Source organism: Chiroxiphia lanceolata, chromosome Z (genome assembly GCF_009829145.1).
Source record: "Chiroxiphia lanceolata isolate bChiLan1 chromosome Z, bChiLan1.pri, whole genome shotgun sequence".
NCBI classification, from domain to species: Eukaryota; Metazoa; Chordata; class Aves; order Passeriformes; family Pipridae; genus Chiroxiphia; species Chiroxiphia lanceolata.
In genome coordinates this window covers 30,753,724-30,775,695 of record NC_045671.1, presented here as the reverse complement: position 1 = coordinate 30,775,695, position 21,972 = coordinate 30,753,724, and the positions used below count along the sequence as shown (strand labels likewise).

The 21,972-nt window shown below is 41.8% G+C and overlaps 1 protein-coding gene across 7 annotated transcripts in view; it reads right to left on the bottom strand.

Moving 5' to 3' along the window:
• The window catches only part of LIFR (LIF receptor subunit alpha), a 53,737-nt gene that overhangs the window by 10,348 nt on the left and 21,417 nt on the right, over positions 1-21,972 (bottom strand). For all 7 annotated transcript variants that reach the window (XM_032675006.1, XM_032675003.1, XM_032675002.1 and 4 more), the window contains 11 exons: positions 21,724-21,844; positions 19,213-19,364; positions 17,315-17,478; positions 16,360-16,534; positions 15,818-16,087; positions 13,612-13,741; positions 11,625-11,788; positions 10,235-10,380; positions 7,510-7,675; positions 7,286-7,356; positions 6,631-6,844 (listed from right to left, as the gene is read on the bottom strand). In XM_032675006.1, coding sequence (XP_032530897.1) covers positions 6,631-6,844; positions 7,286-7,356; positions 7,510-7,675; positions 10,235-10,380; positions 11,625-11,788; positions 13,612-13,741; positions 15,818-16,087; positions 16,360-16,534; positions 17,315-17,478; positions 19,213-19,364; positions 21,724-21,844 — 1,773 coding nt within the window. The remainder of the gene's footprint in view (positions 1-6,630; positions 6,845-7,285; positions 7,357-7,509; positions 7,676-10,234; positions 10,381-11,624; positions 11,789-13,611; positions 13,742-15,817; positions 16,088-16,359; positions 16,535-17,314; positions 17,479-19,212; positions 19,365-21,723; positions 21,845-21,972) is intronic.

Sequence of the window (21,972 nt, the reverse complement as noted above, 5' to 3'; positions counted from 1 at the left end):
CATTTTGATGCATTTATAGCTACAAAGTAGGCTAGGAGAAACCACCTACTAGCACTAGAGTACTATTGTGGTAGGAGAGCCTGGAACAACCAGATTATATGCCCCGACTCTCTTCAGAGCACTTTGCAGAGACAGTGACAAATTAATTAAGGCAGAATATCCTTTGTTTGTGTTTTCAGTTTTCAGACAACCTCAGCAGATCTCCAGCTTCAGAGCCACTGCTCTCTTATGGACATTAAAAGCACTTACAGACTGTACACAGGAAGCAGACAGAAAAGATGTTTGGGCAAAAATGTCATCCAGTTCAGTGAATGAGTCATCTTTCATGACTCCAGTCAGTGACTCAGATAATTCCTATACCAACTTGGGAGCAAATCTTTAATGAGTACAAGTTGGGTAACACCAAAGGGGACCTCAGATATTTGAGTGAAAGCTATAAACGAATGCAAACCTCTAGCTGCCATCAGCTATCCCACAGTACAAACCTATTACAAGACTTCCCTGATTCCCAGGGTTTTGTTCTTTTACTGCTGAAGGAGAGCTCTACAAGCACTTTCAATCAACTGTCCCATACAATTACTTTTCCCTCCAACAAGTAGACTAAGAACATACTCTAAGGTACTGGTGTTGGTGCCATGTCCAGTTCTGGGCTCCTCAGGAGAAGAAAGATGTGGAGGTTCTGGAGCAGGTACAGTGGGAGCAATGAAGATGATTAAGGAAATGGAGCATCTCTCTTATGAAGGAAAAACTGAGAGAGTTGGGCCTGTTCAGACTCAAGAATAGAAGACTGAGAGAGGACTTCATCAATGTTTATCAATATCTGAAGAGAGGGTGCCAATAGGATGGAGCCAGGCTTTGCCTAGTGGTGCCAAGCAATAGGACAAGAGGCAATGGGTAGAAACTGGAGCACAGGAAGTTCCATCTCAATATGATGAAGACCTTCTTTACTCTACAGGCTGCCCAGAGAGGCTGTGGAGTCTCCCTCCCTCACTAGTGATATTCAAGAACCACCAGGGACAGAATCCTGTGCCATGTGCTCTGGGATGACCCTGATTGAGAAGGGAGGTTGGACCCGCTGACCCATTGTGGTCTCTTCCAACCTGACCCATTCTGTGATTCTGTGACTCGTTTTTCGGAGAAGCTCAAGAAACATTTCGTACAATGGTTTTCCTTCACATAGAAAAAAAAATTGTTTTTTCATCTCACTCTGAATCTCACCCAAACCCCTTTTCTTCATGTGAGAGATGGTCCTGTTTTATCAGAAACTCAGTTGCAAGACAGCAGCTGTTATACCTGTTCTCTAGGTGGGCAACGGGCTGCCGGGACCTTCCTGCGCCATGCGGTTCAGCCCCTGGGCGCGGCCGTGGCAGGAGAAAGGAGAGAGAAGGGGAGCCTTGCTGGTGGGTACTGCACCCCCATGAAAGAGGAGAGGGGAGCTTTGGCGCACACAGAGATTTGCTGTTCCAGGTTTGGGGGGGGGGGGGGAGATTAGGGTAGGGTGTCGAGTGGGCCAAGGGGGTCCTCCGAATGGCAGGAGGGAGAGCAGGACAATCCCGTATGAAATGTTGCAGGTGAGCAGTGCGCCTGAAGATATGTGGTAACACAGTGGGGGAAGGATAATGTCAGGGTGGATAGTGGGTTCTTCTGGAATAATGGGGGTCCCGGCCAGGCTGGGGCCTTGAAAGGCACCCCCGCCTTGGATGGGTACTGGGGCCAGAACGGTTGCTTTGTTTGTTTGTTTGTTTTTGGTTCACCCGTGGCTACTGCCCAGGTTCGGTATGTTCTGGATATATTTGCTTTGCTCTGTTACATCCTGGAATGGTGGACAGGACAAAGGGTTGTTCCTGGGTATCTCCTTCAGATTGTTTATAGATAGGTGACAGGAAAGTAGGAAATGAAAGACTCGCCCAAATCGTTCTAGCAGGAACGTAGCCTGTGTACCCCTATGCGGTTGCGAGCTATGCTGGCGATGGTACATGCCTTCGGTAGGGTTGCCCATGCCAGACAGGTCAAAACCGTAGGGCCAGATTTAATATATTCTTGGGCAGGATGAGCTCGTTAGCCTTCTGGTAGTCATCCTAGGGGAAGGACACTCTAATCAAACCTACATCCTGACGATCTCACTGCCACCGTCCAAGCTTGCTTGGCCCTGGCAGATGAACCTTAGGATTAAAGGGTGGGTTCAGTTCTGCGCATACTGCATCTCACCCAAAAGGTGAGATGCGCAGGCTTGAAGGCTTTATCCACGTGCAAAAAGCCCTGTAGCAACAGGCGAGGGTCGAAATGGCAGGTGAAAGGTGCACTGGAAGCTGCAGACCCAACCCTGCATGCAGGCGGTTCAGGATATTGGTCATTTGAGACTGACCGGAGATGACAGTCTCTTGGGGCAGCACCCGGAACAACACAGTAGCCTTTTCAAGGACAGCACTGCCTGCTCCACTCGGCGAGGGGCCTGGAAAAGGTGGCCTAAACAAAGCTCATCTCCACCTTCACCCAGTTGGTTAACTGCAGGCCAACGGGCAGCTTCTTCTAATGCAGTCGCACAAAGAGCAAAAGACAAAGGCATGCACCTGCCTCCAAAGGTGTACCTAAATTAACTCTAGCATGTTGGAACATCAGAACCATGCTCGATTCTGCGGACAGCGGACATCCTGAGCGACGTTCTGCCCTAATTGCCCATGAACTGGCTCGTCTCAACATAAACATTGCCGCTCTCAGTGAAGTTTGCCTTCAAGAAGAAGGCAGCCTCAGAGAACATGGTGCCGGTTACACACTCTTTTGGTCAGGCAAGCCCAGAACCGAAAAGCATCTCTCAGGAGTCGGCTTCGTGATCAAAAACTCTATTGTTCCTAAACTCGAAAATCTGCCGACAGGTCACTCTGACCGCATTATCTCCCTACACCTTCCACTAAACAACAAGCAACACGCTGTCCTCTTTAGTATATATGCCCCAACTCTCCAAGCTGACCCTGCTGAAAAAGATAAATTCTACACTGACCTGCACCGCCTTACCCAAAAGGTTCCTGCAGATGATAAGATCATTATCCTTGGTGATTTCAACGCCAGAGTAGGTAAGAATTCTGAAGCATGGAAAGGAGTATTAGGCAAGCATGGTGTTGGAAACTGCAACGATAATGGTTGAGTTCTGCTAGAATTCTGTGCAGAGCAACAGCTCACCATCACTAATACTATCTTTCAGCAGAAAGATAGTCTGAAGACAACCTGGATGCACCCCAGATCTAAGCATTGGCACCTCATCGATTATGTCTTGGTGCGACGGAGAGATGTTAGCGATGTCCACCATACCCGTGGGATGCCCAGCACCGAATGCCAAACAGACCATTGGCTTGTGCGCTGTAAACTCAACTTCAATCTCAAATTCAAGCCTAAAAGGGGCAGCATCCCAAGGAGAAGACTCCAAGTTAACAATCTCCAATCAGCCACAGTAAGAGACAGATTCCAGGCAAATCTTCAAACTAGGCTCAAAAACCATTCCACAGACTCTGCAGATTCCTCTCCTGAAACAATCTGGTACCATATTAAAAACAGCATCCTGCAATTCTCTGAAGAATCCTTATGGTTCTCCCTCAAGAAGAACAAGGACTGGTTTGATGAAAACAATCAAGAAATCCAGGATTTGTTGAGGAAGAAGAGAACCACCCACCAAGCACACCTTGCACTGCCATCCTGTCACACAAGAAAAACGGCCTTTCGTCTTGCATGCAGCAAGCTCCAACAGAAACTCCGTGACATCCAGAACAAGTGGTAGACTGATCTAGCTGAAAAAACTCAATTATGCTCAGACACGGGTGATCACGGAGGATTCTATGAGGCCTTGAAAACAGCATACGGGCCTACGTACCAGGTCCAAAGCCCTCTACTCAGCGCTGATGGTCAAACGCTTTTAACAGATAAAACCTCCATTCTGAATTGATGGTCTGAACACTTTCAGACTCTTTTCAGTACCAACCGTGTAGTCCAAGACTCAGCAATTCAGTCCATCACACAACAACCGGAGAAATATGAATTGGATACTGCCCCCACTTTAGGAGAAACCCTCAAGGCCATACAGTAGGTGAAAATCGGCAAGGCAGGTGGGGTTGATGGAATTCCACCTGAAGTCTGGAAACGTGGGGGCCTTGCACTCCATGCCAAATTTCATGAGTTTGTGGTGCGCTGTTGGGAACTAGGCGAGCTACCATCAGACCTTCGAGATGCAGTCATCATCACTTTGTATAAGAAGAAAGGAATTAAATCAGATTGCTCAAATTGCCGTGGTATTACTCTGTTCTCCATTGCTGGCAAAATCCTGGCAAGAATACTCTTGAACAGACTAATACCTGCTATTGCAGAAGGAATTCTTCCTGAAAGCCAGTGTGGTTTCAGAGCCAACAGGAGTACCACAGACATGGTATTTGTCCTCAGACAACTACAAGAGAAGTGTAGGGAACAGAACAAAGGTCTCTATGTAACCTTTGTTGACCTCACCAAGGCTTTCAATACTGTGAGTAGAAAAGGTCTGTGGCAGATTTTGGAACGTTTAGGTTGTCCCCCTAAATTCCTTAAAATGATCATCTCACTTCATGAGGATCAGCACAGCCAAGTCAGATATGGCAACACACTTTCTGAGTCCTTTCTAATAAAGAATGGTGTGAAACAAGGCTGCATTCTTGCTCCAAGCCTTTTCACAATCTTTTTCAGCATGATGCTCCAAAGGGCCACAGCAGACCTCAAGGATCAGGACAGTATCTACATTCGATACCATACTGATGAAAGCCTTTTCAATCTAAGATGACTGAAGGCCCACACTAAGACCTTAAACCACCTTGTCTGGGAGCTGCTTTATGCTGATGACACTGCCCTTGTTGCACACACATAAGCAGCTCTGCAGTGTTTAACATCCTGCTTTGCAGACACTGCTGAGCTCTTTGGGCTGGAAGTCAGCTTAAAGAAGACAGAAGTTCTCTATCAACCTGCACCTCAGGAAGCCTTCCATCATCCCCATATCACCATTGGCCAGTCAGAGCTTAAATCAGTCCAGCAGTTTACCTACCTAGGTAGCCTCATCTCCTCAGATGGTAAGATTGATGGGGAGATAGACAACAGGTTAGCAAAGGCATATAATGCTTTTGGAAAACTCCATAAAAGAGTATGGTATAATAAACACTTGAAGAAAAGCACCAAGATCAGTGTTTACAAAGCCATTGTGCTGTCTACTCTCTTATATGGTTCCGAAGCACGGGTTGTCTACCACCACCACCTGCGTCTCCTAGAACGCTTCCATCAACGCTGCCTCCGTACAATCCTAAACATCCACTGGTCAGATTATTTGACCAATACATCTGTTCTAGAACAAGCAGCAGTCACAAGTATTGAGGCCACGTTGCTGAGAACACAGCTGCGATGGGCAGGGCACGTCTCAAGGATGAAGGACCACCGCCTCCCTAAGATCTTGTTTTATGGTGAACTTGCCGCTGGCTGCCACAAGAGAGGAGCCCCAAAGAAAAGATACAAGGACTCCCTGAAACAACATCTCAGCCTCGGCCACATTGATCATCATAACTGGTCTACTCTGGCCTCCAATCGGGAGGCCTGGAGACACACCATCTATAACGCTGCTGATGCTTTTGAGAAAGCACGCAGGATCACTCTTGAGGAGAAAAGACAATGCAGAAAGAATCACGTCTTGCTGAATACACCACCTAAGGAGTCTTTCTGCTGTGCCTTTTGCAATCGGATATGTCTATCTCGTATTGACCTCATAAGCCACCAGCGTGCCTGTAACAAACATGGGTAGAGCCTTCCTAAATCTTCGTTTGCGAAGCTCAGCCATGAAGATGAGGTGGGCAAGGAGAAGCACATCCATGCATGCTCCTGGCAAACAAGCACAGAGAGGCCTTGCTGTGTAAATCTGTCCCCTCTGCAGAGTATCAGCCAGATCTGGAGGTAGAGGTTTGGGCTTTGGGAGATTATACTCTTCCTGGCAGCCAGGGAAACATGGACTCTCAACAACCTTGTGCAATATTATCTTCTCCCCAGGTTCAGTGTTATGAGCAGAAATTTATTATCTGGCTCAGCTATTTCCCTTTACAAAAACCCTCAGCAAGAGCAGCAGTGCTTTAATTGGGAAGCTAAAGCCCTACCTCCTTTTCAAACACTGTCTGCCTAGCACAAGGATGCCAACACTTTACCAACCAGCCCAATTAATATTCTCCTGCAGAGCTCACAGGCATTGAACTGACAATTCTCGCCTCAAAAAGGCACACAACACCCCCAAAACTTTATTCTGATTCTCTTTAGCATGTAACACTTCTCAGTGTCTCAAAAAGAACACACAGAAATAAACTCAGCTCCCTAAATATCCACACCAATGCTTTGAAGTCTCATTCATTTTGCTCCTGGGAGGTCTCCAGAAAGTGCAAATAGCTGCAAAGAGTGCACACTATCACCCTTCCTTTATGCAGAGAGTACAATTCATTGGCAAGACACTACACTGAAAGAAAAGTATTTTTTTCCCCTACCCAGTAGATTTGGGTGGGGAAATAAGCACAAACAAACAAAGCATTATTTTTCAATCAACAAAATTGTTCTGGCTTTGAAGGTGTTTAACTCATGGCTGGGAGCACTCACCACTTGGAAGTTCCACGCTTGTTATCCTTGAAGGAGGAGACGAGCCTGCTTCGTTTTTGGCTACAACGCTAATTACACAGTCATTTTTTCCAAGTTTTATCTCTGTGCTGTTTGTGGGTTCAGTGACTACTTTATGCTCCAGTGGTGTCTCTAGCAGGTAGCAGGACACTTCATGAGACATTATTCTCCCATTGGCTTCAGAAAGGGGTAAGGGCTATGAACAGACAAAGAAAAAACATTAAAACCAAAATGCAATATAGAAAAGAAGACACAGGAAAATATGAATTTAATGTTCCAGATCTAGTCTGATGTCTGTATAAGAGTATGAGCCAAAAAAGTCATGCAAGTAAGAATTAGCATATAAGTTTCCAAGTTTTTACTTTTCAACTGGGATGCATAAAAAGTTTAATTCTTCCTGTGAAATGCTTCTCAATGCAATGTTTAAATTATAAAATTTCAATAATATTTTCATTTGGGGAAAAATATTTGTCTCAATGGATGGTTCCAAAAAAAAAGGCTAAGAAAAGCAGTCTGGTTTACTGACTATACAGTTCACTTATTTATAAATGTGTAAGAAAATATTTTTTATACAGTTACATTACATAATATTTTAAATAATATACATAATATTTAAAAGTTCAAGTGTCCTATCTACCTTCCAGAAGATTTTTAGACTTTCTCCAGAAGGACTTCTCTCTCTCCAGATGTCTGGTCCTCTTGCAGGAGCTTAGAAAAACATAAGAGTGGTAGTTTATTTTCCCAAGTTGCACAGTAGACAATTTACCATCTATTGAAAAGTTAGGTTTTTAGACGACTAATTTTAAAATATATGGCCTCACAAGTCCAACATTTTCTCATCAAAGAGTCAGATAAACTTACGGGCTTCTGATGTTGTGTACTCCTCTACCCGGCTCCAATCACTCCACCTCCAGAAATGGTCAGCAGCTGAACAGCGCACCCTGAGCTGGTATTTGGTATATGGGTGCAATGCATTCAGATGAGCTGCGTAAGTTGAGGATTTCCCACCAGGCATGGAGATATTGTGCTGTTAAAAATTTACAGAAATTGACATGATATATTTTTTTCCTCCTAGATTATGCTGCAAGTCAGCACCTAAAAAGCTGATATTTTTCCCCAAGAATGCTCACAGTGTGAAAGCTGCAGTCAAGCCCTATGAAGAAAATAATGAAAAAGAAAAATATTTCCTATGCAGTCACCCTAAACAAAGGAAAAATTTTCAGAGGTCCACCCAAATAAAGTCATATATAGCACAGAAATTGAAATATGACAGTAGGTAGCACCTTTGAGTTGTAAAGCATGAAAAGGAGAGGGAACACTGATGAGCCTTCAACAGGAGGAGCTCTGCACACAGTAGCAGGCTGTTGCTTCCGATCTATCCCATCCAGTCCCCTGCTCTCCTATATGCAGCAAAACTGCTCACATGAGGCAGGCCAGGATTTCACCTCTGGTATTCAGAACCTGCACTTCCCCTGAGCACATGCACATCAGACTGTCAGCACAGAGGCTTTTTTCCTAAGAGACATGCACAGAAGTACACTAAAGACAGCTTGTTAGAGCAAGATGTTTATCATATAGTTTGCTTCCTCCATTTTTCCTTCAAAAGATAGTATCCAAATCTAACCTAGTTGACCTCAGTTCACAGCTCTTATGAGAGGACTAGTCTCCCCTATTATTCTTAAAATGATGTGAATCTAGGAAGCATTTCAGTTGCATGATTACTTAAGGAAATCCTAAGCCTGGGAATATTTTTTACTGAATCTAATTATAACACATGTGCACCACAGCTGCCAAAAACTGGATTCCAAGTGACTTTAAGATGCAACTAATTGTGCACTTCTAAAGCCAAATGACAACTTCAAAAATACTGGAAAAGCCAACAATCTCTCATACGGATGGAAAAGCTTCTGAAAACATCCTCAAAATGCCATGTAAAACTCCATAAAAATTTCACAGCTACTTTTGTTTGTTAGGGAGAACTCCTGGAGTTTTTTTATTAAGCAACCAGCGACAACGTAACAAGCTCTAAAAGCTTCTAGGGAGCTCTTTGCTGCATTACAAAATATCTGTAGCTGTGGGCTCTGATACAGGTGCCAGGAATCAAACTTCTGTGGAAGTGTAAGACCTGACTATCTCCCACTGCCCCAGACGACTGCTTTGCTAGCAGAGTTCACAAATGAGTGCGTGCCCCAGGCTTTGAGCTTTGTATTCCAAAAATACCTATGAGTTCCTTTGCAGTACTTTATCTCTGGTATTAGTTAACACATGTCATTACAGAGAAAATATAAAAGCTTAAGGATTACACACTCATTAAGAGCTTTGAAAGTATTTTAAAAATAGTCTTACAGAGCATGCATTAACTACTACCCTATTATTTTAGAGGCATGTACATAATGATTATCTTCAGTCTAAGCTGTATAATTTCTGTGGCTTGACCTAAGTTATTCAAGGCTGTGCCCAACCACTGTGCCCAACTAGCAACTAAATAAAGAGGGTAATAGAACTCTGCTAAAAATCAAACAAGCACTGTAAAAAACAGCCTCTGAGGTTAATGTGCTAAAATTACAAATTCAGACTCGGTGCAGCAAGACCTGACAATTCAGCATGTGCCTACCCAAAATGCTCAGAGATCTGAATGCACAAAGAAATTGGGGGTAAATCTCAAGCCAACTGAACATGCAGCTGTCATTAGGCTTCCCCAGTGACACAGATCACACCACACTAAGTTAAGCTGTTAAGAAGAGGATATATTCCCACCACCTACAGTCAGTGTCTGATGCTGGTGTCTAAATTAGTATCCTAAGCTCCTCTGACAGTCAGCAGAGTAAATATGCAGCTCCAGTCAGTGATACAGAGCACCAAGCTGGGCAGCAGCTGGGAGCCTGAACGGCTGAAAATCTGAACCCGGCCCACAAATACCACCTGGGAGACTACCTACTGATACATCCAGTGGGAAAATCCTTCCCTATCCTGTCTCTACATCACCGACATACAAGCAGGTTTAGCAGCTGCCTGTTATGGCCACATGCATGTCAACTGCTGACAGTAAACAAATGAACTATTCTCCGAGGGGAAAGAAAAGAAAAGAGAAATTCAGCTGCAGACTACAAGATCTGAAACAACCACCATGGAAGTCTTCAAGGCAGCAGTGCATCCTGGAACAGCTGTGTATTAATAGTTAATGTAAAGTTTGCACCTGGAAGGACAAAGCACAAGGACTGTTACCTAAAGAATTAGCATAAAGCACTGTGCACAGTCTCCAAGTACCAAATAACATGGTGTGTAATTTGACTTTGTTCTAAACGGTTTAAAACAAAACAAAAAACAAACAAAAAATTACCAAAAAAACCTTAAAAAAAACCAAAAAAAAAGAAAGAAAGAGAAAGAGAGAAACCAGGCAACAACAGAGATGAACAGGAAGTTTTCTGATTTTAGTAAATGAACCTCTACTCATTACTACATTAATCATTCAATAAGATTATCAGAATGAAGCTCTTAGCATGAAAAAAGAATTTGAAATGTGATTAGTTCAGTGAAAAAGATTGACATCTGTGCCAAAAAATAATCCCTTAAAAGCAACACTTACTAGTTTTTGCTCAGAGTGACCACTGCTAATTTCAATTTGACACAGAAGCCTGATCTCAGCAAAGCTGCCATTTATAAACCAACGCAGATGAATGCTTGTAGAGTTGTTTTCAGAAACAGTCAACTTCTCTGGGGTTTTTGGATGAACTAAAAAAATAAAGAAAAAACCTTCAGTTCTAAGTCAAAAAAACATATTCATTTCAGTTCAGAAAAATCTGATTTTAAAAGATCAAAGAGAATCAGAAGGATATAAGTGATCCAATCAGCAACTGGGAAAACTGGTGCTGGAAGGCACCTGCGAGCAGTCTTATTGCTGACATTCTTCTCAGCTATCAAACATGGAAATAGATTTACTTAAGACTGAGTGTACCAGCACATGAGACAAAAACTTGGAGACACAGATAAATATTTTCCCTCTTACTGACCTTATCAAAAAAGTACTCTGAGAATTCTAATCTTAAGATAGTTGATCTGGGACCTGGATTAAAAAAAAATGCACCAACTTCATGTTTAAATTCACTTTTTGGGGGACAGTAGAATACTGTAACCAATAGGAACATCTGAAATCTCAGCTGTGGTTGAGACAGAAGGAAAAGGGTGAGGAAGACAGTGCTAAAAAGGTGGTCATATCCCTTTCCTTGTTTAAACTGAAAGTCTAATGAAAGAAGTTATTTCTTTCTCCAAACTATGACAGCAGATGATCATGGCTATTACCAACAGTGTGTAATAGTCCCGATATTACCTTTTATCTGTTTGTGCTACTTTTTTTATGCTCCAAACCCTGATGCTGCAAAACTGTATGGTATTTTGCCCTATAAACAGAGACTGAAATACAAGGTCATCCACAGTTCATAGAGTTACACCTAAATTTAAATTACTGATGTGTAATAAAATATGAAGCAATACATGAACTTGCCCAGAGAAGCTGTGAAGGCCCCATCCCTGGAAGTGTTCAAGGCCAGGTTGGATGGGGCTCTGGGCAACCTAATCTAACAGGTGGGATATGGCAGGAAGTGAGGTGTGAGGAGTGTGCGTGGTGTGTTGGAACTAAATGATTTTTAAGGTCCCTTCCAACCGCAGTCATTCTATGATTCCCAATAAACAGTAGCTAGCTAATTATTAGGTCACCAGTAGCATTTATATCAACACTAGCAGTGTGTACAATCTGGTAGCATTTCTTTTGAGAACTGTCATCTCCCTGTACACATCACTGCCTCAAAACATGTCCTGAGTTATTTTCAAGTCCAAATTATTAGATACAGCAAAAAGCTGGTGACAATAAAGCAAAATAATGAAAAGTATACCGTGTCAGAGTTCTTCAAACACCAAACAAACAAATGGTTAGCATGTAGTAAACACATCTTTTTGCCTTTTTAAGTCATTACTATTACCTCTTTGAGTTATATCAACCAAAAGAGATGACTCTGCTTGCCCAATAGGATTGGAGACACCTAATATGAAATCATAGGTTTTTTGATCAGGCAGTACTGGAAAGCCACAGACATGCTCTCTGTTCATTTCATTGACTTCACATGAAACATTTTTACCAGATGTTCTAAAAAGTAAAAAAGGAGAGGGAAAAGGTTAATTTTTAAATAAGTTAATTTCTAGCAACAGTTAGAACTCTAGACTGAAAACACGGTACAGAATGATGGGTTCAGTTCACACAGCTTACAGAATAATTTGATTGCAGAGGCATATCTAACACCACAATGCAGGTTAAAGTGGCAACAGTCATGACTTGCCCTGTTCTCATGTGAAACTCTCCTCTTCTACTAGCATAACATTTCCATTCACTCACATCTCAAAAGCCTTGAAAACAGGTAGGTCCTGTAAAACCACCTCACAAGATACCACTAAGATTCTGACTTAAAGTATCTTTGTTCAGATCAGCATACATTTACATTTAAAGAATTCTTTTAATTGTTTTCTGAACTAGTAAGATGCTACACATATTGTCCTTCTAAAAGCCTGAACTAAAGTTTGTTACCTGGAATACATCCGCTATTCCCAGTTATTTTTTAATCAACAGCAGGAGAGGCAGTCTGGTAACAGCCAACACCAGTGGTACATCTCTGGGGGTAAAATCTAGAGTGTGTATCTGTATATACGTATGTACATTTGCTTTAATTACAATCTGTGTAAGCCTCTCATTCAGTAGCACAAATTTAATTAACTTCTTCCTTCAGGCATTTTTATTGTGTTCTAGCTGAGCTCTGAGCTCTCTCCACATCATACTCTCTATTTCAATAGTTCAGTGTGGGCTGAGAACAAGAATGAGAATATTTACCCTGAAATGCATCACATCAATCAATCTCACAGCTTTGGGCTGAACATAACAAGACTAGACAACATCCTTGTTTATAAGCTGAATATCAGCAGCGAGTGACTGGAGCTCCTTTCCTTTGAACACTTGCTCTCTTTTGTCCACCTCTTTGCACCCTACCCAATGACTTTAGCATTAGCACCCTGGGTGATATCTGTGGCAGTAACTCAATCCTCATGGCCTCTGACTTGCTTCAAAGCCACCACAAGACTCCATTTCTCATGAGTTTGTGTGACTCAGGCCTCTCCTGGCTCTTTTTCCTGACTGCTCCTCTGGCATTACATGGGAGCCTCCTCGCCACGTGAATTTTGTTAACTCCTCACTAACTTCTAATCACAACTACCAAGGAATCCCAACTGCAAGTGCTATTCCAACCAATGATTCCTCACTTTTAAGGCTTTACATGGCCTACTCCGTTAGACAATGTGGTGGGACATCACTCGACTACTTTCCATGGATGACATCAGTGCTTTCTTCCCTTTCAGCATTATACAGGTAATATGTATACTTTGCCTGCTCGACACTATCTAATCCTTAATGCTGAGAGGAGAATGGCTGTAGGCTCATTGCTGTTTTTCCTAGTGGCATGGGAAATGCACCATGACCTGTTTTACAATTCTTTCTCAGTGGGCTTCTTGCCATCTTGCCTAGCAGAAGTTCAGTAAATGTCTGACATACAATCTGACCCAGGTTTCATGTTAAAAAAAAAATAATTAAAAATTAGTGATTGACTTATTATCTACCTATATTTTCATATTGGTCTTATCTGTATGTTGGCAGCAGCCTCATACTCTATGCCCTTTATTTACTTGTGAGTTCATAATGGCATAAACCTCTGGGAAAAGTCATCCTTAATTTCCACTGGAATTTTGCAGGGCTAGACAAGGGTTTTCCAAGTTTAGTTACGACTTCTAGGAACTCCTGGAAAGTATTTTAGGCTCTAAACAATGAAAACTATCACATTTAAATATGCATGGAGCAGTAAGTCACAGGCAGCAATGGAGGTACTCCAGTTGCACCCTTTTACTCCTTTTAGTGCTGATTAATTTTACCTTTCAAATAAACTGTACTTTGTTCTTCGTTTTCCATACAGTCCACTGGGTCTGCCTGGTTTCCAGGTGCATTTTATTATCCGGAAATTGGGTGTTTCACAGCTCAGGTTTTGGGGAATATCAGGAGCATCTGTAGCATGAAAGGAAACCAGAAGAGTTAGCTGATGTTCTGCCATTCTAGTGTGACATTTGGGTCGCTGGCTTCCTGAAAACATCACCATTTGGTTTTTCTGGGTCTGGATTGCGTGCTTCACAAATACATGGCAACAGTTACACTCCAACCATACAAAAATATGCCTTTAAAAAGTCACAATAAAACAGATGGATAATTATTATCAGGCCCATCTGACTAACACTTGACTCGAGGATTCTAAGTGGGTGGGTAACCTGGTAAATCACATGCAAACATGTTCACAAGCTCCAGGCTCTGACCTGGAAGTGTTTCACTGAAACTCTGCCAAGACTTTTCTGAAATTCTTAGCATCAGTTTAGCCGCTGAGCAATGCAGGAAAGCTGTTGGCTGTGCATCACATTTTCTAACATGCCAGCCCCAACACTGTTTTGAATTCTCCAAACAAGTCACGTCAAGGAGATGGTCCCTTTGGCAGGAATTCCACACTGAATCTGAAAGTTAAAGCAAGGCCTGAATGGCTCATTCCCTTTCCCATGGCTTTGGAAGTGCCAATCTTTTTCTTTTAAATCTTGTTTCTTGCTGACCTACTAGGGCAGGGTTGAGTACCTTTCTAGAAAAGATGGGCAGTGTTCCCAACAGAGAGGGCAACCATGCTCACTTGAGAGTGGGTAGAGCACTTGTTTCAGGTCTCATACAATTGAGATGTATGAGACTGGAAAGATGTGCCAAAGGTAGCACAATAATATCCTAGCTGCCCTAGAGAAGGGGCACTAACACAAGAGGCGACAGTGGCAGGCTTAGTTCCGATTATGAGCAGAGGGCCAAAAAGGAACACAGACCTAGGCTTAACCAAGGCATTATTTTTCCATCCTCTACCTTTTCTTCCCCAAATATCTCTCATCAGCAAGAGGACCATCACAAGTCCTCTCCCTGTAGACACCACTAGAAGAAATACTGACAAGAAACAAGACTTGGAATCCCATCTCTTTGAAAACCACTGCATAGGAGAAACCTATGGGATTGTCAGGGCATTCTTTCTTGAATCACTGACTTAATTACCTGGATGATTCTCCCACAAAAGTAAATACAGTGCAATTAATGTAAAAATGACGTATCACTGAGAAAACATCAAAGGCTGAATTCTGTTTTGTATTTGCTATCACAAACTTAATAGACAAAGTCAATGAGAGCATGCACAGCTTGAAGATGGGAGCACACTTTCAAAATGAGTCCAGTTTCACCTATCCCTTTCCTCAACCCCAAGGATTCTAAGTTTCAAGGCAGGCATTTGTAATAGGGAATGGGATTATAATGAACAGCTATCGGAAGATTATAACTCTCAAAATCCACGTGGGGAAAACACACAAAGCTCTAAAATGACCAATTATGAGAAAAAAGCCACGAGGTACTTTCAGTCATTTGTTTTAACAGGTATCTGTTTCTGGAACACATTTCTGATCCTGGCAGAGAAGATGCACAGTGATTCAGTACCTTTAAAGAAAATATTGAAAGGGTGTTTTAGAAGAATGTCCAGGAAAAAGGAATTGTCAGCTGGTTTCCTCTGCTGTAATTAGCTCTCAAGGAGCTACTGCCCTGGATGAGCATGTTTTGTTGCAAGTCTAACTGTTTTATTTTCTTCATTTGACTGATTGGTAAACAAATGTTTGCATTTACAGTTCTTGCTCTTACTCTCACCTTGCCATGGACTAAACCAGAACAGATGTAAACCTACAGTGATATAGACCGGGGATGAATATTCATATGGCAATAAACTACTGAGTATTCCAGATCATGAAAAAGTACCTTAGAACAAGAGATCAATAAAGAAGCACTGGGCCAGGTTCTAAAAGAAGAGGGCTTATATGGGTACCTTCTCATCCTCCCAAACTTGGTGTCTTCTCCATGAGCTGGAGTTTCCGCAGTGAAACAAGTACAATACCAGTTCATGCTCAAAACCAAAGGCTGGGGAGGGGGGGGGAGGAAAGCCACAGTAGTATTTGTTTCCTAGCAGAATTCTAAGAGTCTCAAAATTATTTTGATTTTCCCGAGGTTAGTAAACATAATGATACATACATCCTACAAACAGGACAGTTCCCTCCATCATTCCATTGTTGAGTCTGCACACGACATTTGTTCCACTGGAATCTGAGGCACTGGCATTTAGTACTCTGATTGCATGGCTCCGACTGCTCAGCTTTATCATTGGGTAGGGCTTTGATCCATAACTCATATTTGTTATGTTCTGACCTTCTTCATGGATACAACAAAATGTCACATCTGAACCTACTGCCACCACAGTATCCAGAGGAAACACTCCACTCTCACTGGGATCGGTATCTTTTCCTAGTAGAGAAGGAAGAAAACAAACAAACAAAAATCCCACATGATCAATTTGCTATAAATATGGTGCTGATCAGCTAAAATGTGACTGAGAAGCACTCCAATGCACACAAATAAATGTTTACTAGGTTTCATTAACTAGTGATTGCATTATTTCTCCAATCAAAACATCCTCAAAGCCATCAGTCCATTAATGCCTAATGCTTTTTCTCTGATTTTGGCTCACTTCTTACAAAGAAATCAAAGTCCCTGTGGTGGCAAGGGAACAAACATACCAAGGATCACTTCCACTGGGCTCCAGTCACTCCACTCCTTGAGGCCAACAAACTGTGTTACATTAATATAACAGCGAATCTTCACATAGTGCGATGCGCACTCCAAAGGCATATCTGATGTCCAGTTCCAAGAAAGAATGATGTCTTCATGAGTCAGTTTTGAGTGGTAAGTAACCTGCAGAGTTTTCACATGCAAAAAAATAACAAAGACAGAGCTTATAAACACCTCCTCATAATGACTTATAATCTCCCAGGTGTCAACAGAATGGCAAATTAAATGAATTAAAGCATAACATCCTGAGAGATTATTGGAGTGCCTCACCTAACTTTCAGTTGCACAGTGAATTTACTTGGACAAAAGCCTAACTTACTAAAAAGCCCATCAGCCAGGTAGACTGTCTGCAAGAAATACCAGAGGGCAGACATTTGAGAGAGAGCAGGAAGCTCACCAAGCATTTAAATAGGTATATACTGCATCCCAGTATCCCGGGACAGTGAAATGTTCCAAATTTTCTAAAATGTCCCAGGTTGCACATTTTGTCTTTTCTCCATTACTGAAATGCTTAGAACAGAGCAACAAATTGGCTTGGAAGAACTGTGGTTACAAAAAAAAGAAAAAAGCAAGCTGAGCATTCAGAGACCAAGACTTGACATACCGCTGGAGAAGTAGAGACAATGGTGTAAAATATCTGCCAAATTTACAAGCAAGTTCTAATTAAAAAATCCCTGTACTAGATTAAAAAAATAAAATGGTGTGACTCAGTACTGACAGTATAGTAGCCAGTCTTCTCATAACTTTGAAACTTAAAAAGAAATTACATACTAGAAGCGTGACTAGAAGGTTCTACAAAGCTCTACAATCTTCATCATTCTCAGCTTTCTTCAAATGACCTCAGAATATTACCAAGGGCAAAAACTGCATATGTATTTTTCATAAGGGAAGAAAAGGACTTACTTGTGTGACTTTTTCCATTGTTTCTTTTCGGAGTATCTGAATCTGCCAAACAGCACCCAGTCCATCTGGGAAGACCGAACCATTATCACTCCACTTCAGATTTAATGTGGAAGTTGAAAAGTCAGGTGTTAAACTAAGAATGCGTGGAGTGACAGGAATAAACACTTGAAAAAGAAAGGGAGAAAAAACCCCATACTCAAGTCATTAGTCAGCAACACCAGCCCTACAGGTGTTCAACAGCCACATCCCTCTGCTCTGAACTGGCTAGTAGCCATATAAACATGTAACTCAATCTCTGTAATTAGAATGAGATAGGCTCTGTCATTACTTGAGCATGAAAGTTCTCAGGAAAGCACAGGTGCTGATGAATCACTAGGTAGCATTTTCTTTGGATATCTCAGCATGCAGATATGCGAGTAACTGGTCATGAATACGACTCTTCATAATGCATATTAAGGAAGAAAGGTATCCTGTCTTTTACAACATTCATTCAATACTGCAGAGGCAAAGGAAACATGGTGACAGTCTTTGAAGCATGCATAAGAACACTTCTAGGGAAGATGATGGGAAACCATCCCCAAAAGAAGTAAGTTTTGGATACCAGTAAGGAAGTGGGGATTTGCAACAAAAATGACAGCAGGGAGAAAGGACAGCAGAAGCAGAGGATGGAAGAAGCTCACATGAGGGCCTGAAGAAGATCATGGGGAAAGTGATTTTAAGCTAGAAGAAATACTAAAGGCATGACATCATGATGTGGACAGGATGGGTATATTAAACAGAAGACATCTTCTACAAATGGGCAGTGATGAAACAAGAGACTGAGAAGCAGGGAAGAATTATGGTAACACAAGGGTTATGGCAGTTCATTTGGCCTGCTGCAGGATAAAATATATTTTTAAAATGTGTGATACATCCAATTCAGTCCTGAACACGGATCTGAGAGCCTGCAAAGTGTTCAGCACAGTTCAACACTGCCTACGATAACCTGTGATGAACCTGAGAGACTCATCCTGCCTGGAGTCAGCAATATCCTGGAGAACACAGTGCATTGCCCAAATATTTGTGAGTTGCATTTTGTTAAAGTCCTTGAGCTGCTCTCAGCTGTAAACAGAAGCATGGATAAGGAATATTACTGACATTAGAATTTGACTACACTAAAGGACTAAGGAATCAAACCAAAATTGAAGCCTAGAGCAAGCATGGAAGATGGTGGCAGTGCCATCTTCAGTTTACAACTTCTTCCTTTGTATGGAAAGAAGTGGGAAAAAGTCTGACTTATTTATGACTCCAACATGAAGCAGTCTATCTCCCAAGAATAAACGTATTTTCTCAGTTTCATATACAGCTGAACAGAACAGGTAAATTGGGCACATATTAGGACAATATGATCCTGTCAGGAGTGACATATGATATAATTTCCCTTGAACTATTCTGAAATTACAGGAGTAAGCTACTTCATTCTGTAGCATCCAAAATGGAAGAAGAGACACTAGGAAGTTTATTCTGCCTTTCCCAAGCCAAATCTGACCAAAAGCACTTTAAAACCCATGCAGGTACCTCAGTATGTAGATTAGGAATTTGTTTACAAATCCTTCCTAACTCATAACTAAGATAAAAAAGAGCAAAGAGTTGGGGATGTAACAGTGTTGTATTTTGCTTTCCTTGTCACATTCTGCCCTTGATTTCTCTGCTATGAGCTATGGGTAAGAGGAGTTTTCTTTCCTCTGAAGGATTAGAGAAAAAAACCCTATGATGCACGGTAGCTTCATAGGGACTCAGCATATCAACATTTTACCTACAGGAATACTGTCAAAGAAAACTGCAAGCATATACACATCTGGAGAATTGTTAAACACACTGTAAAGGCTTTGTATACACACATAAAACCTGATACTTACAGATATCCTTCTTGTGAATTTTAAATTCTTCGGTAGCCAAAGCAGTTCCAGAGATGCTGTTTGTAGTTATTGTCACTGTGCTGGAGCTGTGTGGGACTGGAATCTCAACCCTTTTCTCCTTAGTTTTAAAACACACTGGAGTGGGGAGGTCACTGAAAAGACAGAGAAGATTAAGCAGTTATTTCAGCTGATAGGCAGCTAAGGCAAGTTAAGTCCTATGCTTGGACACTGATAAAACACAAATTCCCTCTAATAAACAGAGAGCTCCATATCAAGTTTGTGAAGGAGTGAGACTTGCACGGGCTTTGGTTAGTATCAGATTAACAGGCATTTCCTCATCTTTCAAGTCACTTTCATTGTAGCCATAGGCTGTGCACTAGCTGCATAATGCAACTACCAGCTGTTAAGAGAACAGTGAAGAACAAAGTGAAAACCCGATCTTTTATTGAGAATCACAGAATTGTTAAGTTTGGAAAAGACCTTTAAGATTATTCAACACAAATGCAACTGTCAATCTAGCACCAGCACCACTAAACCATGTCCACTAAGCTATATCCACATGTTTTTTGAACACTTCTAGGGCTTGTGACTTCCTTTACTTCCCTGGATAGTCGGTTTCAATGTTTTACAAACCTTTCTGTGAAAAAAATTTCCTAATATCTAATCTAAACCTCCTCCGGCACAACTTGAGGCCAGCAAAAGATACATTTTTGAAACCTACAGTCATCATGAATCAATATTTAAAAATAAGCAAAATAAAATAAAAATTAAAATATTAAAAAAAATATAATAAACAAAGAAAACCCCCAAAAAACCAACAAAAGCCCAAACCTAACAGTATCTCCCCCACCATTTATGTTTCCTGACTTCCTCTCTCTCCATTTCTTCTCAAAGTAATGGCATATGGGAGCAGATATACCACCTGTGCCTGCATCTTAGAACAAATTTTTTAGCTTCCTTCTGCTGCTCAGCTCATGAGGAAAGAGCAGAGGGCAGGGGAGAGGACTGCTAAGATCCCAGGTGAAAATACAGCTTGTGCTTAATGTTTGTGCAGTGCTCAGCACGATGTGATCTGGCTTTTGTCTTGGGGATGCAGATATATAGAGGAAACAATAATGGATGGGTCAAGTCCCTTAGCTCATTATCACTGATATGCAACTAGAAAGGCAGAAAGTTTGGAAAAATCCAGACCTTCCTCTTGAGGCAATGATGGGAGGAAGGAAAGCAGAGAGAACAATGCCAGACTTCCTGCTGAGGGACTGTTACTCACTTATGAACTGGAACAGGACTCCAGAGCTCCCATCAGCTGGAGTCAAGAGCTTGGGCTGAACTCTTTAAGATTCACGCAAGACTCTGGGCTAGCGAAGGCCAGCTGAGACTTCAGTGCTCAGAAAGACTATTCCTCTTCTGTACTGAGATATTATTAGAGGATGTTTGGGCAACCGAAAAACAAAACCTCTTTCCCTCAGGGATGTCTGCACTAAGCTCAGCTCTCATCCTCTTTGCTTCAGGGCCCCCAGCCTGTTCTGTTTTGCTAAGGAGAAACAGCAGCAGCTACATGATTGTTCCTGTTTAGAGGGCAGTACCTCCTGAACTCTGCACTCCTGAACTCTGGCCACAATGTCACATATATGGATTATTTTTTTTTAAATAGAAATGATAGCTGGCAATGCAGCAGGAATAATGAGACACAGAGAATCAAGCATGTAGGTGGACTAAGTGCAGCCAAGCCCTGGGACCCCAAGGAAAAGTCTGAGCTGCCTGCAGAATTTACAGGAAAAAAGACTGTATAAATATCTGGACTAGGCAGGATCAAGATGCAGAATGGATTTGAACTCATCCCTAGCACATGATAAGTATTTGGCAGACCCACTGCATGGGGATTTGAACATGTAGTTCTCATTAGTGAAAAAAACACAGAAGATTTAAGGTGTTTTTTAACTTTTCTCAAAATTCTCCACTCTCATTCACTTCACAAAAGCCATTTTAATTATGAAATAATTTTTACGTTTCTTCTAATGCAATGCTCTTCAGACAGTTTAAAATTTATAAAGATTGTAAGGCAGCCACCAAGAGATTTTTCTTGTTTTTCCACATGTGAATCTCAACACTTATGTCATATATTCTACTGCTTTGGCCCATAACATCAGGATTTGCTGCTTCCAAGTCTCATTTCCTTTTGGACTGAACCTGTCTTGAAGATATCCCTCATGAAAACTCTAAGCAAGGGATAGGCAGACACACAGAGAAGTCTGAGTAAATAAGAGCATCTTCCAGTCCTTTGAAAAGAGCAAGCAGATTTTGGCAGGCAAACTGTTAGTGTGGAATAACTTTGCCAGAAACCCTGCCATTGCCTGAGTTAACAGGGCCTGGAGGGAGCACCACCCAAGGAAAAGTGATGGGGAGATGCTGGGAAAAAACAGCATCACAAATTCCATGGGCAGTGACTAAGGAAAAACTGTACTTTCATCATAATTTGGTATTTTTCAAACAGGTATATGTGAGACTTACTTGGCAGCATAGCAAAAGTCCGTTTGTCCATGTTTTCTTCTAGGAGACACATCCCAAGTACAGATCATTTCGTGTAAATTGTGCGTTACACATTTCAAATTCTGGGGGTGCCCTAGAGAACCTGAAATCATAGAAGATATACAGTCTCAAAACTGCAGGTCAAAAGTGAGCAACTGTAAAACTACTGCTATTGTTCACATCTGTAGCCTTTCTTCTTACAGTTTTACTGCATGCCTCTCTGGCCAGTAT